We start from the raw sequence: 16,005 nt of genomic DNA, 5'->3' as shown, positions 1-16,005 counted from the left end.
GACTGTACACCAGCAAATTGATCCTCATCCTTACCTTCAAATCCCTTCATGGCCTTACTCCACCCGGTATTAATGAACTCCTCCAGCTACATGTTCCTGCTCTTCTGACACCAGCTCACTCCTCACTCTGCTTCCTCCATCCACCACCAGTGGTCACCCTAGTCTGTGGGAACTCCTTCCCTAAACAACACTCCCTGCTTTTCCAAAGTCTCCTAAAACCCTTCTCTCTGGTTATGCTTTTGCTCATCTCCTGGCCTTTCTGTTCTTCTGCTCCCTTCTACTCACATCCATTTTTGTCATCAGCTGTCTGAGTCATCTTTTACTTAATGCATTTCTAAAAAAAAGGGCCTTCATTGCAGGAGTTTGTCAGCCTACAGAGGTTGAACACCAGGAACATAAAAGGCAGTTTTCTTACTGACTTTGCCGCTTTTTTATTATAGGTTTTGACTCTGGCCAGTAATGAGCGGATCCCTCTCAATCCCACCATGAGGCTTCTGTTTGAAATTAGTCATCTTCGAACTGCAACCCCAGCAACTGTCTCTAGAGCAGGTCTGTATGGAACTGGAAGCTAGTATTGTGGTATGAAATCCTATCTGGTTAGAACCGTGTTAACTGTTAATGAGCTGTGGATGAGTTTATTCATTAGTGCATGTTCTTTTCATGGGGGCTGTAAATGAGTTAATTTGGTGGCTTCTTCCTGTATGGATGCAGATGTAACCACAGCAAAGATCAACCTGGTCTTTCCTACGGCATGACCACACCAGATTTCAGATTTTCCCCAATAACTGGCTGGAAAATAGCCTTTGAAAATGTTGTTATTACCCTTGGAAGGAGGTATATGGACTTGTGGTATTAATCTGTTTATCACATTCCCCAGTAGTTTAATGGATGAGAAAAAGGTAAAAATGCATATGGTCAAATCCAAGGATCCCAAGTCAAATGGTGGCAGTTCTTACCCAGGCCCCTTTGTGGAGGTATAGAGCAGTTTCACCAAGTCGAAGGTGCGTGGGTAAATACCACCACCATTTCAATTTGTGCTCTTCGGACCTGAGTTTGGCTTTGGAGGTCCTGAGTTTCAGAGCTTCTAACGCTGATCCCAAAACTCTACGATTAACTGTTTGAGCGCTAGTGAATGATGTCAATGTAAAACTTTTGAAACCAGTCACAAATGTAGGTTTTCTGTAGTTTATATCTTCATGTGTTTCTAATTCATAATGTTCAGTAGTAGAGCTAAGTAGCAAATGTGAACTGCAGTGGGTGCTTTGAAGAAAGTTGCTATTGGTTCCCATGTGAGTACAACGTGAACCTCATAATGGGGGGAATTTCTTAGGAACGTAGGAATGGGAGTGGCCCATTGAACCTGCTCTGCCATTTTTGTTAGCTATGCTAATACTATCTTTTTAATCCCGGTTCCTTGCCTGTTCTCCATATCCTTTTGTTTGGCACAAAGCAGTTCTGCGACAGACACAGAAATTATCATTATTCACCATGTAATGTTAGGTATAAAAACTCGCCCATTGATCAATCAATGAGAGAGTGAAGTGATAGCTAAGCAGCTTAGTTTCTTAAAATAATTTGGATGGCCACATTCAGTCTTTAATAGGAAGAAGGAATTGAATAGGAATAAGCGTTTAAAATATCCAGTCGGCCTCTTCTGAAGAAATGGTGCAGTGAACAAACTAACCCACTAGAGGGCAACCATAAACTCCATTGCAAGAGCTAAATCCAGGTAAAATACCTGAGGGGACACAAACATAATTAAACCACCACAAAGGTAGTGCATAGCCAATGAGATCACCTTGAAGATAGGATGCCCATATCCCACTAGACCACTGGAAAGTTAATGCACACCAAACAAAATAACTTGATTGTAAAAGCTTCACTTGCAAGCATGGTGAACTCACATTGAAAAATGGAGACCTGCAATTTATTTTATTGGCAAAAATACTTTTTGTTTACTTTTTCCCCTCATTGATTTTCTCCTCTTCCCTCCTCCTCTAAAGATGTTGCCTCCTTGCTGGGATATGGTTCCACAGCCATTGGGTACTCTCCAGTATCTCAACCAAGTGTCCATTATTGATGCATGAGTCTTAGTATTGAGTGTATGTAGGCTTTTCAAACGTGGGTACATCACAGATGAGTTCAATCTCCTCCTCACCTGATGTTAACTTACACTTCCAACAAACAGAATTGGATAGTGATCAGGCATTGGGCAAAATCCTTATTTTGATCATTTCTTCCAGTGTCACATACCTTTCCCAAGCCAGGGCAGGTAGGAGACTTGCCTTTGCCACATTGCCACAGTTGGCCATTAGAAGCTGCATTCTACCTTTTTGATTGTTTTTACTTTTACTCCATATAGAGAAGCATTTCTCTTAGAATCCCTCTGTAATGGCACAGTTAAGATCAGGAGATTTACCGCATCATCTGTACATGTGACTCTGTGCATTAGGTGGAACGTGATAATGTGACGTCCAGTACAGATTGGACTCAACCTTGTACCGTACACATGTGGAGACTGGGACTTTATTTTTAAAGGTGCAGGCCATTTGATTTCTGTAAATAAATCCATTTCCTTTAAGTTTAGATTGACACTTATTTCAATTGTAAATGTATTAAAATACACAAAGGATGTGTACGACTCCTTGCTAATTTGCTTGCATAATTGTCATTATCTATTGTATGTAAAGTTTTGGTGTGGTCCATTCTCTGTGCTATTATACAGAGTTTGCCACCTAATGCTTATGGAGAAACACTCATCTACAGTGAAATATTTGAAACAGCATTTCTGCTGTTCATCTTGCTATTCATGGGTGGGAAGATATCTAGTGGAGAGAAGTTTAGCTTCTCATGTTTTTTTCTATCTCTTTTCTCAGTTTGTCTCAAATTCTGCGTCACCATAGCAACAATTTTCAGAAAAGTGGCAGGTGGCACTGTACAGCAACAAACTGGATCATTTAAAACTATGGTCTCACGCTCTATACAGACTGATACCGTGTGTTGTATGAGCTAGTTTTGTACATCTTAGAGCCTACTTTCTCCAATATAAATGCAGCATTCCTAGGGATAAATTCATATACTGGGAAATAAGGAATAACTCAATTCTGATTTGTTTTAAGGGATCTTGTACATTAACCCTGCTGACCTCGGATGGAACCCCCCGGTTAGCAGCTGGATTGACAAGCGAGAGGTCCAGTCTGAGAAAGCAAACCTGACCATCTTGTTTGAGAAATACCTGCCTTTGTGCCTCGACACTCTTAGAACGAGGTAAGGAAAGTAAAGTAAAGAGTAAGAGGTTGAGCAGGGACCGTAGGAGGGTTCTACACAGTATTCCGAATTGAACTGGAAAACAGGAAGGGAGGATGAAGAAAACTGAAACTGTAAGTTGTTCAGCTAAAGTGGCACCGTGTGTTTGAATTCTCTCCCAAATCTGTAATAGTCTCATGACTTTTACATTGCAGTGCTCCAGAATGGACAGAGAACAAGAGATCACTGTTCATGTACTATCTCAAGCACAAGCAATTGAATTGGAATTTTTGAAGTGGTACAAGGACCTCGGAGATCCTTCTGATAATGCCATCTTCAACATGGCAGCCACATTGTGCGTGTATGTTACCAGTTAATTCCAGAAATTAACGTGACATCGCAATAACACTGTAGTATGGAGAGAAATGTGGCGCTAATTGGTTGCAGTGCTGTACTGACTTCAACGTCCTCGAGGCTCACAGCTCTTAAGCATTTGCCCTTTCAGGAAAAGAAATTGGAAGTAGAAAAGAAATCCTTGTTTTTTGCTCGTCTTGCTATGTGTTGTTTATCTCGTGTAGAGGAAAGGGTTTGTCTTCTTATTGATCTGATTTCCACAGGTTTAAGAAGATCATCCCAGTCCCGGAGCAGAGCATGGTCCAGATGCTTTGCTACTTACTGGAGTGTCTGTTGACAAAGGAAAATACCCCCGCAGACTGCCCTAAGGAATTCTACGAACTCTATTTCATTTTCGCCGCTATCTGGGCCTTTGGCGGTGCAATGTTTCAGGACCAGGTGAGAATATAGCCCCGATATTTACGGGGGGGGGGGGGGGGGGGTGGGGGGCGGTGTTGTAGCGGCCGGCAAACCTGGAAATGCTTAGAACATGGAGTTTCTGCCGTTAACCTCAACTGAATTTTTTCCCTCCGTTTCCTGGCTGTCAGCTGGCCAGATTGAGAGGTTGTTTGGTTGTTGGGTGGGAAGGCTTGCACTGGTAGGCCACAGCTGGGGATCGGAGAGGACGCAGGGAGGGAGGGAGAGATCGTGGAGGCGAGGGGGCAAGATAACGCGGAGGGGGGAGGCACTGGATCGCGGGTTGGTCTGGAGATCGGGGGGCGGGGGAGCCGCTTTGGATCGTAGATCGGCCTGGAGATTGGGGGCCTTCAGATCGTGGTTGGGGGGGAGGGTGCGGGGGAGACGATCATGGCAGGTTAGCTTGGGAGGCCAGGGGGAAGCGCTCCTGCTCCTCCTGGTCCACAAGCAGTGCTGAAAAGGCACTTACCCACTTGATCCGGCCGTGTTCTCCTCCCTTCAGCTGCCGGGTTTCCTGAGGCCTGGGAGACATGGCCCGCAACCATTAACCATAAACCGGTTAAACTGGAAGTGAGCCCGTTCGTGGCGGGTTGGGGTCGGGTTTCAGATTTTTGAGATTCTAACCTACCCCCTGTCATTGTCCTACCTGTTGTGGGGGGTTAAAATTTCCTCCCCCCCATGCTTCTGAATCTGAAATTCATTGAGATTTATTAAATCTAACGAATGTTACAGATGTTTGCAATGTAGACAAATGAAATAAAGAAAGCAGTAATGAAATGGCAGTTATCGCTCTAGGTTCTGAAATACCTCTGCTGGTTTGCAAGAGGTTTTGTGATTCTTTATTTTGTATCCTTGTTTTTTTTTTTTAAGTCCCTTTTCCCTGTGTGGAGAAGATAAAGGGGTAGTCCTCTTAAGTCTGTGACAAAAAGCATAGAAATGAATAACTCTGGAATGGATTTCCAGCCTTTTACCAAATGTAATGGATCTGCACCTCGGAGCATGAGCTGCTTTCCTTTTGAATTTGGGCTTGTAGTTAGATCAAAAACAAAAAGGCAGCGGGCGCCACTTGGAAGTCCAGTGAAAGAACTCCTTGGAGATTTGTGGATGGTGTGCTTATAAAATAAATACAGAAACCAGTATGGAAAAAAAATACAAACAAACTTTGCTCTGTGAGCAGCATGTTGTTCTGCACGAATATCAGAAGTGGTTTTTGCAAAGGTCCATCACGGCATTGTCTCCACAGTCTCGCTGCTTTCTTAAGTCCAAGTGTGTATGCTGTGTATAGGCAAGTACGAGACAACTTTTCCCCTCCGCCTCCCCTCCCACACCAAAAGTTGTCCAAAAACCGAAAAGGCCTGTGAATCTCAAAAAAAGATGACGGTCAACGTTATAAAGATTCCGTCCACCAGAATTCTCACTCTCGATGCATTCACAAATTAATTTTCTCTCTGTCCTCACTCATTTCAATGGGCACGTTCCTATCAGCTGTTGCTCTGCTCCTCCAGCATTGTGATTTTTAAACAGTAGCTCACCCTCCTGACTTCAGTTCTGGCTTCTGTTGCGGTTTTTAGAATCTTCTCTCCCTGTATCGACCCTGCTGGGCTGGATCTAACTTTGAATCTTCTCCCTCTGTATCGACCCTGCTGGGCTGGATCTAACTTTGAATCTTCTCCCTCTGTATCGACCCTGCTGGGCTGGATCTAACTTTGAATCTTCTCTCCCTGTATCGACCCTGCTGGGCTGGATCTAACTTTGAATCTTCTCTCCCTGTATCGACCCTGCTGGGCTGTCTCTAACTTTGAATCTCCTCTCCCTCTGTATCGACCCTGCTGGGCTGTCTCTAACTTTGAATCTTCTCTCCCTGTATCGACCCTGCTGGGCTGTCTCTAACTTTGAATCTTCTCCCTCTGTATTGACTCTGCTGGGCTGGATCTAACTTTGAATCTCCTCTCCCTGTATCGACCCTGCTGGGCTGGATTTAACTTTGAATATTCTGACCCTGTATCGACCCTGCTGGGCTCTCTCTCAAGTCTTGCTGCAGAACCACTCACAGGAATGCCAGAACGCACAGCACCACAAAGTGAAGGGGCCTGCGATATCCCATGGCATACAGCTGCTCATTTCCAATCATGGGGCACTGTGGCCACTTGCCTGGTGGAGGTCAGGCACTTCCCAGTAAGAAACAAAAGAAGTGTAGAGCCGATAGTTGTGTTTTAATTGGGCTCCTGCATGTGCTGTATGGTAGAGGAGGCAACATTGCCTCCTATTAGGATTGCTTTGTCTTCCTTTGCTGGCGAGAAAGGAGACGATATGGCACTGCGGCCTCTACTTGGTCGACATCCAACAGCTGGGCAGGGTGTGAATGGAGGCTCATAGGGACAAGGAGCAACAAGTCCATGGAGGGCCACAGGAGAAAGATGAAGGGGGGGTGGGGTCAGGCTGTCTTATGGGTATCGTTGTAGAGGACGACTGCTGGCATACAGGGCGAGAAATTGGGCCATTTAGCGCCTGTTATTTCAGCGCTGTGCGGCCTCCTCGAGTTCCAAAATGGCGTCCGGAATGCACGCACAAGCTTCTAGCATGACATCCGCCGGACGCCACCTTGGTAAAGAGATTTGCGCACGCACAGATAACGAACGCTGGCAGCATATAAAGTAGGGAGAATATGCGTTGGATCAGTGTGCAATGCTGATTTAAAGTGATAGACACTATTTTGGCACTTAATGCTCCACTCAATGCATTGTCGTAATCATGAACACCTGAACATGTCTTAGATGGCTGGAGGACCCCCCCCCTCCCCCGCCACTCAGCGATATTTAAAGGGATCATGCAGGTATTGCAGGTTAGTTGCTGGATTATTGCTTCTGGCTGCTGGTGCAGTAGGATGTGTTTGTTGAAGCTCCCTATACTTACAAAGAGTTGCTATAGTATATTTGAGAGTGATTTGGCAGGTACTGCCTTACATTTGGTGTAATTTACAACAGTGTTTAAAAAAGATTCCTGGCAACCATTCGTGGCCTGCTAGGGCTCCCGCTGGGCATTGAACACGACTGGGAGCATGCAGAGAGGCCACGCAAAGAGGCCATGCAGAGCAGGACAAGCTGCAAGGAGAGGGAGGAGGAGGCGCAGGGCACCAAGCTTTAGACCATATCCCACGAGGGCCTTCAGGGACCAATATTCTTACCTCAACATAAGCGAGGATCAGTGCATCCGACAGCTGAGGTTCACCAAAGAGGTTGTGACGGAGATCTGTCTTAACTACAGCCTCAGAGCAGGGCAAGGACAGCATCGCCTGTGGCTGTGAGGGTAACCATAGCGCTGAACTTCTACGGCTCTGGATCCTTTCAGGCCTCTGCTGGCAATCTGTGCAACATCTCGCAGTTTGCAGTGCACTGCTGTATAAGGGCGCTAACTGCGGCACCGTACGAGCTCTGCAACAGGTTCACCACATTCCCCCTTGACAGAGGGACGCAGCATGAGCGAGCACGAGGGTTTGCTTCCGTTGCAGGCTTCCCCAAGGTGCAGGGTGGCATTGACTGCACGCATATTGCCATGCGTGCTCCACATCTCAACTCAACCATCTTCATGAACTGAAAGGGGTCCATCTCCCTCAATGTGCAGCTGGTGTGCGACTATATGCAGCGCATCATGCACATCATTGCCCGCTACCCTGGCAGCAATCATGACGCCTTCATTATGCGGCAGTCCAATGTCCCAACTATCTTTGATTCAACTCGGCAAGTCAAAGGCTGGCTACTGGGTGACAGGGGCTATCCCCTCAGGAAGTGGCTCATGACTCCGGTCAGGAACACACACACATGTGCTGAGCAGGCCTACAACGACAGTCATATTGCTACATGCAACGTCATTGAGCATACCATAGGCATCCTGAAGCAACACTTCCACTGCCTGGACCATTCTGTTGGTGCCCTGCAGTACTCCGCTGAGTGGGTGTCAAGAATCGTCATGGTATACTGAGGAGGAGGGGGAGGAGACGGAGGAGGAAGCGGAGGAAGACGCAAGGAGGCAACAAGGAACACAGGCCCTGTCTGCCAGGGCTCTGCGTGCTCATCTTATTCGTGAGCAATATCACTAACCACACCTCCCAAATTAACAACAGTCCTACACTCCCCACCTGTCCTCTCCCTCAATGACCATCACATCGCCCTCTGTATGATTACACATTGCTTCCTCCCGCAACTTAGCGCAGAAATAAAACCCACCACCAACTGCGACTTCAAATACAAATTTATAACGTTTTACATTAACTCAAGTATACAACATTACTCTATTCACCCTTGTGCATTCCCTCAGTGTCTGTCGATCGTGAGCCTTTACCTTTCCTAGTGCTCCTACGAGGTGCATCCCCAGTGGCTGGAGCATGGGTGTGGTGGGAGGCTGCTGGCCTTCACTGCAGGAGTGTGCAGATGGCCTTGACGGACGACCTCGAGCAGCTCTGAGTCTGGAGAGCTTGGCTTCAGACTGCACCATCGCGGCCAGGGCTGCAGCAGTCTGGCCTGACTGGCTGACAGGCAACAGCAAGTGCACTGGCGGAGTGGCAGGGATGAGAGCAGGAATGCTGTCGTCCTGAAAGAGGACAGCAGGTTCGACTGCCATGACGCCACAGCCACTCTCCCGGGGCGGCGCCTTAGCGCTCCTGGTGATCAGCTGGAGAACGGATTGCTGGAGCGCTGTGATGCTCTGGAAGCCCCGTTCCACAGTGGTACCCAGAGCCACTGGGTAGCAGCAGATAGCAGCAGTCTGCGTTTCTAAAACAGCAGTCTGTGCTGCCATCGCAGCAGTCCGAACTTCAACTGAAGCTTGCAGACCTTTGATGACATCAGTTTGTGCTGCAATGGCAGCTGTTTGTGCTGCAGTGGAAGCCGTGACATCGGTCATCAGGCGCTGCATCATCATGAGTTCTACAGGTGTGCTGATGGAGGTGACCCCCATCCGTTCCATGTGGGAAAGGATGGGCTCCAAGATCTGCGCAAAGCCCTGTGCCAAGTTTGAGGTGGACTCCTCCATGCCCCTTACATGGTGTGCCGGCCTACTGGCAGGCTTTCCAGTGTGCCAAGCATTTGGCGGTGTACGCCTATCAGCCGTCTTCATAGAATCACAGAAATTTACAGCACAGAAGGAGGCCATTCGGTCCATCGTGACTGTGCCGGTCGAAAAAGAGCTATCCAGCCCAATCCCACTTTCAAGCTCTTGGTCCGTAGCCTTGTAGATTATGGCACTTCAAGTGCGTATCCACGTAATTTTTAAATGCGATGAGAGTTTCTGCCTCTACCACCCTTTCAGGCAGTGAGTTCCAGATCTCCACCGTCTGGGTGAAAAATTTTCTCCTCAACTCCTCTCTAATCCTTTTACCAATTACAGGTCTTCTGTAGCCTGGCCCACCGAAGTCATCATCTGATACCTCGGCAGCAGAACTATTGTGTGACCTCGCCCTCTGGCGAGCTGGTATCCATTCCCCCCGTCCCAGCTCCTGTGCACTTGTGCCCGGTGTCTCACCATGTGCAGATCCCTCCTCTAACCAAACCTCTAAAGGATGCGCAGTGTCAGCATCTTAACTGGTGGATGCGAGTGTCAGATCGGGTGATGGTGTGGCTTCCTTGTCCGTGTCCTCCTCCTCCTCCACCTCTGATGGCTCTTGGGTATCTGCAGTGACAAAGGGAGACAGGTTGAGTTGTGGAGCGGGAAGAGGAGCAAGTAAGACGTGTGTGCTGACAGCATCTGCAGCACGTGTGTCAGAAAAGATTGTGAGATGACGGAGATGTGGGAAACGAGAAGGAGAATTGGGTACGCAGAGACCCTCATTGTTGATATCTCCAGCGCCGCCAGTGGCCATGGCCGCAGTGACGGATGGACAATGTTGCGCAATACCGTCTTCCCCCGGGGGGTGAGGACGTGTAGGCGTGCCTGCCCTCCCTCAGGTCTTTCGGCCTGTCGACTGTTCTGCGCCACCTTCTCCTGCAAGGCAGAGGGAAGTGTATTAGTGAGTGTCCTGCAAGATGGTTGGGTGATGTGCTTGTCATGGTAGAATAGCTGCCAGTGTGTGTGACCTGTGAGTTGTGGGTGTGTGGATTGCAAGAGTGGTAATGTGTGAGGGTGAGATGCAGCATCCGAAGTGCAGCCTTGCATACCGATTGGCAGCGTTTGTTGGTGGGTGGGTGACGGGCGGTGTCATGCATGGAGCTGTGGTGCGGTTGGTCGGATGTGCCAGTTGACACTTGTATACATTCACCTTGACCACTCGTGTCAAATCATTGAACTTTTTCCTGCAGTGTATCCATGTGCATGGTGCAATGCTTCTGACATTCACCTCCATGGCGGCTTCCTCCCACTGCCTCCACAGCTGGTGTCTGGAGGCTCTCCTACCACCCTGCGGGTACAGGATGGCTCTCCGTGCGTCTACCTCCTCCGCCAAGGCCTCCAGTGCATCAGCGAAGAACCTCGGGGCATGCTCTCTTGCTGCTCCAGCCATTCTGCCTGTCATCCTGCACTGGTTCCAATGACAGTGCACCTCCCCTTTAAGAGGTGCTGACTGCCTTTAACTAGTGCAGGCCACGCCCCATATCGGGCCTCCTGCTGGTGCATGCAGCCACTCAACAGCGCGGGTAGTGCTGGCTGCACGTACGAATCATGGAAATGAGGATGCAGCACGAATCTCACGTGCCACCTGCATCGGAAACACCGGGTGCGACTCCAGTGCCTGGTTTCGGGCCTTATGCAATTCAACCCCCTTAGTCTCCTGACATCAATTAACAGAGATCGCACATCTTTCTGCCTCAAAGGAGTTCACTCTGGGCCATCTTTACTGACATGCAGAGGACGATAACTGTTGTCAGCTGAAGCACCTGCCTCAGGGAACATGTTCTGTCTGGAGCCATCTGCCTTAATAGGAGCACTAACCCCTATTCAACATCAAGTAAACCTCCTTGACCAGAACACTAGCACATTCTTCGTATTTCAGTCCTTTATCATATGATGTATGAAGCTATATGTAATGTGCAAGCGTGCACATGCGTACACGCATATACATGTCTTTTATAGAGACATATAACAACAAAATTACCCAAAGGCTGCAAGTTCTGGAAGTGAGATCTTTTACTCATTTCTTTTCTGCATTCACTGAACAACTGGTTTGAACCTATTATATATTTAAGCAAAGCAGGTTACCTATGTAAAAGGTAGACTGTATGTAACAATCCTAGAACCTTCTTAAGGCAATATTAGTGATATGGTGGGCATTACAGAGGCTCCTATCCACGTGTTCAATGCACTACGTGACAGTGACACTGTTCACCTCTCTCGACCCCACTGTCCATCTTATTGAGGCCATTACCAAAGGTGAAGCACCTGCCAAACCATGAAGATGGGAAGAGCAGTCAGGCTTCCACTGGATATCTTCTGAGTCTTGAATTCCCAGAACCCAAGTTGTAGCACAATCCCATCACCAACAATTAGATCAAACCTAGCTGAATACATACGTTGTGCCTGCTACAATCTTCTGTTCAATCAAAAACATCCTACTCCAAAATATTCCTCGGGAGCTTCCTGGGGCCTACGTCAGGCGATCCTCAATAATACGTACAAACCTGCCACCTGAAGTAATCTCTACACTTTTACAAAGAATTAATCACTAGAACTGACATCCTTCTCAAATGAATAATTTGTAACCTCAGCCCTTGTGGTTGGTCTTCAATATTCTCCTGAAGTTACGTGGTCACTCCCTCATTCTTCAAAATATTTCTGTCACATACCGTGTCCCATCTGATTGACCATACTGTAACTAAGGGTGCTTGTCAGAATCTGTGCTTCTCACCAAAATGTGTATATACAAACAGCTTTAGACAATAATCTAATAATCTATGAATTTCAATGTAGATAAGTGTGAGGTATTACATTTTGGTAGGAAGAATAAGCGGGCCACATACTGCTCGGATAATAAGAATCTAAATGAGGTAGAGGAGCAGAGGGACCAGATAGTACAGATGCACAAATCACTAAAAATAGCGAAGCAGGTTAATAAGGCCATTAAAAAAAAGCAAACCAAGCGCTGGAATTCATTTCTAGATGGATAGAATTGAAAAGCAGGGAAGTTATGCTAAACTTGTAGAGAACCTTGGTTGGACCACACTTGGAGTACTGTGGACAGTTCTGGCCTCCCTATTATAAAAAGGATATAGAGGCACTGGAGAAGGTGCAAAAAAGATTTACTAGGATGATACCAGAACTGAGAGGTTATACTTATCAGGAAAGATTGAGGAGGCTGGGGCTCTTTTCTCTAGAAAAGAGAAGACTGAGGGGTGACCTGATAGAGGTCTTTAAGATTGTGAAAGGGTTTGATAGGATAGATGTAGAGAAGATATATCCACTTGCAGAGGAACCGAGAACTAGGGGCTATACATGTAAGATAGTCACTACTAAATCCAATGGGGAATTCAGGAAAAACTTCTTTACCAGAGAGTGGTTGGAATGTGGAACTCACTACCACAAGGAGTAGCACAGGAGACTAGCATAGATGCATTTAAGGGGAAGCTAGATAAACACATGAGGGAGAAAGTAATAGAAGGATATGCTGACAGGGTTAGATGAAGTAGGGAGGGAGGAGGCTCGTGTGGAGCATAAACACCAGCATGGACCAGTTGGGCCGAATGGCCTGTTCTGTGCTGTACATTCTATGTAATTCTATGTAATTCTATATAATAATCCTTTGCCACTTCCTTGATCAATCGGAGATTGTTGTATAAAGCAGCAAAGAGCGGGTGACCTGATGCAGGCAAAGAAATTCTGATGTTAATTCTCAAAGGGAGATAGCAAATATCAGATTAAACAATTTTTACCAGAGCACCAAAACATATTCTGTGCCACTGTGATAAAAAAAATTAAATTCAAGGCTTGCTGTAGAAGTTTAACAGAAAAATCATGACAACAATACTGCAGAAATACATTGTGACTGTACAAATGGAAGCATTGGTGACTTTTTGCACTCAAACACAATGTGTGAAGCATTACAAGTAGAAAATGTAGCTTCTGTGAGAGAACTGTTGATTCAGTGAGTATAGGTCACCTTGACTTGCTTTGACGGCAATCAGAGTAAATCAGTGGTGCTAACAGGTTGGGACAGGCAGCGCATCTATAGAAAAATGAACACAATATGAAAAAGATTTGAAAGATTGATCATATCGACTCTTTTCAAAGTAAAGGTTTACATTATTAGAAATTCTCTGTTTTGTTGTGTTGTACTTAAAATTGTCTGTATAGCACCACTGTATTAGCCTTCATTCATTTTACAACTTGCAATGCAGCTCCATTTAGGGAACCTTTTATTTTCAAAAGGCTACTCTTCCCCCCTTGTGCTGTAGTTATTTTCCGAGAAATTCCTTTAGGTTATTTTTAAAGTGGCAAATGGGCGCAGGGAACGATCGAAGGTGGAGTAGGCCTGGGCATCATAAGAAATTGTTCCTCGGGCCTCATCTAAATATTCAGGGCAAGTTGCTGCTGCCTGTTGCTCTTCCACAGGCTGCTCGTCTGGGAGAAGCATGCAATTTCGTGCCACCTGCAGCCCTCTACAGCAGTTAAAAGAAAAACATTTCACTTACCCTTTGGGTGGTGGCCGCTGGCTAGGCCGCATCCACACCCTGAAGGCCTGAGGCCTGCTCTGCTCAGGGCAGCCCAATTTCTGGAAAGAGTCATTAAACGTGCATTAGGCCCGTCATTAGTATATGCAAGGGGCCTAACGCCTGTTTTAGGTGGCAGCCCCGGATGCTTGAAAAATGGCCCAAGCCAATTTTGAGCTGGACATTTTTCAGGTGTTCTTGGGGAGCAGAACGTTGCGACTCAAAATTGGCCCTTTTTTGCCCATTTTAAAACAGTCGAAACGAGGAACAATTTCTACCCCATTAATATTTTCAGCTATCTTTTGTTGGAGGGCAGAGAAAGACTTAAGTGTAAAGAGCCTTAATTCTGAAATAAGAAAAAAATACTGCAAATGCCAGAGATCTGAAATAAACAGCAAATATTGGGAATACACACATTATCGGGACCTGTAAAGGAAAATGACAGGTGTGGCTTTGGGTTATTATTTAGGCAGTTGTCAGCCATTCTGCACCAACAACATCCCACAAATAGTGATGAGATGAATGACTAGTTAATCTGTTATTTTTGATGGCACTGGCTGAGGGATGAATATTGGCCAGAACACTGGAAGAACTCCCTGCTCTTGTTTGAATAGTGGTATCGGACCTTCAATCATCACCAGAACAGGCCGATGGGACATTAGTTTTATAGCTCAGCTGAAGGGCTGCTTTTCTCTCCTTTTTTTCCTGCTGAAGTTGCCACATATTTTCTCCGGTTGAGAAGATGAGCAGAAGAGCTGCTACCAGGACATTTTTAATGTTGCTTCAACAGCTTCTGAATTTCCGTGTCGCCTTGCAGGGCGTTGCTGAGCTCAGGTACTTCCCCTGTGGGGAATTGCAGGCCTGAATCTCCATCCTGCTACTTTACAGCATCACACGTCAGTTCTCTCCTTTCTCTTTCAACCTCAATCCATTCAGTACAAGCACTAGTTTAACAGCTACTAAGTAGATACTGAATGCTCCTGTGGATGCTTTCAGTGTTGCCTGCCTCCTTGAAGCAGTCCTTCCTTTCCTCTTTTCTTGTCCCAAACCTTGAGACTTGGATGTACAGGTTTTGGGGAAAAATAATAACACGATGATGGTGAACTTCTGCACAGTGGGGAGAAACCTGACCAGTAACATTAAATTAAAGGCACAGCAACATATGGGAATGGGAGTGACTTGATACAGACTTTAGCAGATTTTTTCCAAATCAGTCCAAATTATTCCAATTCAGTTTGGCTCATATTTGAATCAGTTGGAGTTCCTTCTAATGTATAATGTATTTTAATAATAAGCCTGACCATATTATCATGCTCTTATTCTGTGAACACAAAGCACCGACGACAGTACAGCTTGTGGTGGCATTTTAGCTGTGGCTGCATTAAATCTGGTTGCTGCAGAGTAAATAACAGCAATGAATAGTTGAAATAATGACACCATGCTCTTGCTACCAACCATCCCTTCCCCTACATGCTTTATCCTCAAGGTCATGAATGTACCTGCCAGTGACTATGAGTATAAGGTTGGTAATTCTGTGGGTCATACATAAACAGTCCAACCTAACTTCAGGCTCAATACCACAAATCCAATAATCTTTTGGTTCCTATGTTGTAAAATCGATCTACCTCCAGCTCTATGCAATTTTGTATCTTTAAGCAATAATAAAGCACCAGTGGAATTGGAGCGATGTAGCAGCAAAAACAAAAGACTGTACAGAAAATTCACAGCCTAGTATTTACAATAATAGATCTTTCTCAGTGCACTTAAGGCTATAATATATTCGCTGGGTTAAATTAAAAATGTAAACTGCTAATGTGAACCTCTTTGCTGGGTTATTTACTTGTTTGCCTCCTAGTGACCTTTTACACTGTTTTGATGGAGCTATTTAAAGTTTCCTTGGTGGATTTGCTGTGTGCTCACCCGCATGTGGTACAGTGTGGAGTAAATTGTGGTTCTGAAAATGGGTGTAGCTGCAGAAGACAGAGTGGAGAAAACCGAATGTTATTATTGGAAATTGGTTGGGAGGTAGGAGACAGAATGTACTCTGATTGGCGGGATGTGGCAAGTGCTGTTCCCCAGCGATCTTTACTGGGGCCTCAGCTTTTCACCATCTATATCAACGACTTGAATGAAGGAATATAGAGTTGTATATCCAAGTTTGCAGATGACACTAAGTTAGGAGGCATAGTAAGTTGTGCAGATGGGAGCAGGTAATTACAAAGGGACATAGACAGATTAAGTGAGTGGGCAAAACTGTGGCAAATGGAGTTCAACGCGGGGAAATGTGAAGTGTTCCACTTTGGATCCAAGGAAGCCAAAT

At 46.0% G+C, this 16,005-nt stretch overlaps 1 protein-coding gene across 1 annotated transcript in view; it reads left to right on the top strand.

The window, feature by feature from the left end:
• Positions 1-16,005, top strand: part of LOC137341235 (dynein axonemal heavy chain 9-like) — a 422,940-nt gene that overhangs the window by 143,685 nt on the left and 263,250 nt on the right. Inside the window, exons 34-36 of the mRNA XM_068004307.1 lie at positions 441-549; positions 3,120-3,267; positions 3,864-4,038. Coding sequence (XP_067860408.1) covers positions 441-549; positions 3,120-3,267; positions 3,864-4,038 — 432 coding nt within the window. The remainder of the gene's footprint in view (positions 1-440; positions 550-3,119; positions 3,268-3,863; positions 4,039-16,005) is intronic.

The sequence above is a fragment of the Heptranchias perlo genome, chromosome 23, assembly GCF_035084215.1.
Source record: "Heptranchias perlo isolate sHepPer1 chromosome 23, sHepPer1.hap1, whole genome shotgun sequence".
Lineage (NCBI taxonomy): Eukaryota > Metazoa > Chordata > Chondrichthyes > Hexanchiformes > Hexanchidae > Heptranchias > Heptranchias perlo.
The sequence above is the reverse complement of the archived record's forward strand: the minus strand, read 5'-3'. Positions and strand labels throughout refer to the sequence as shown.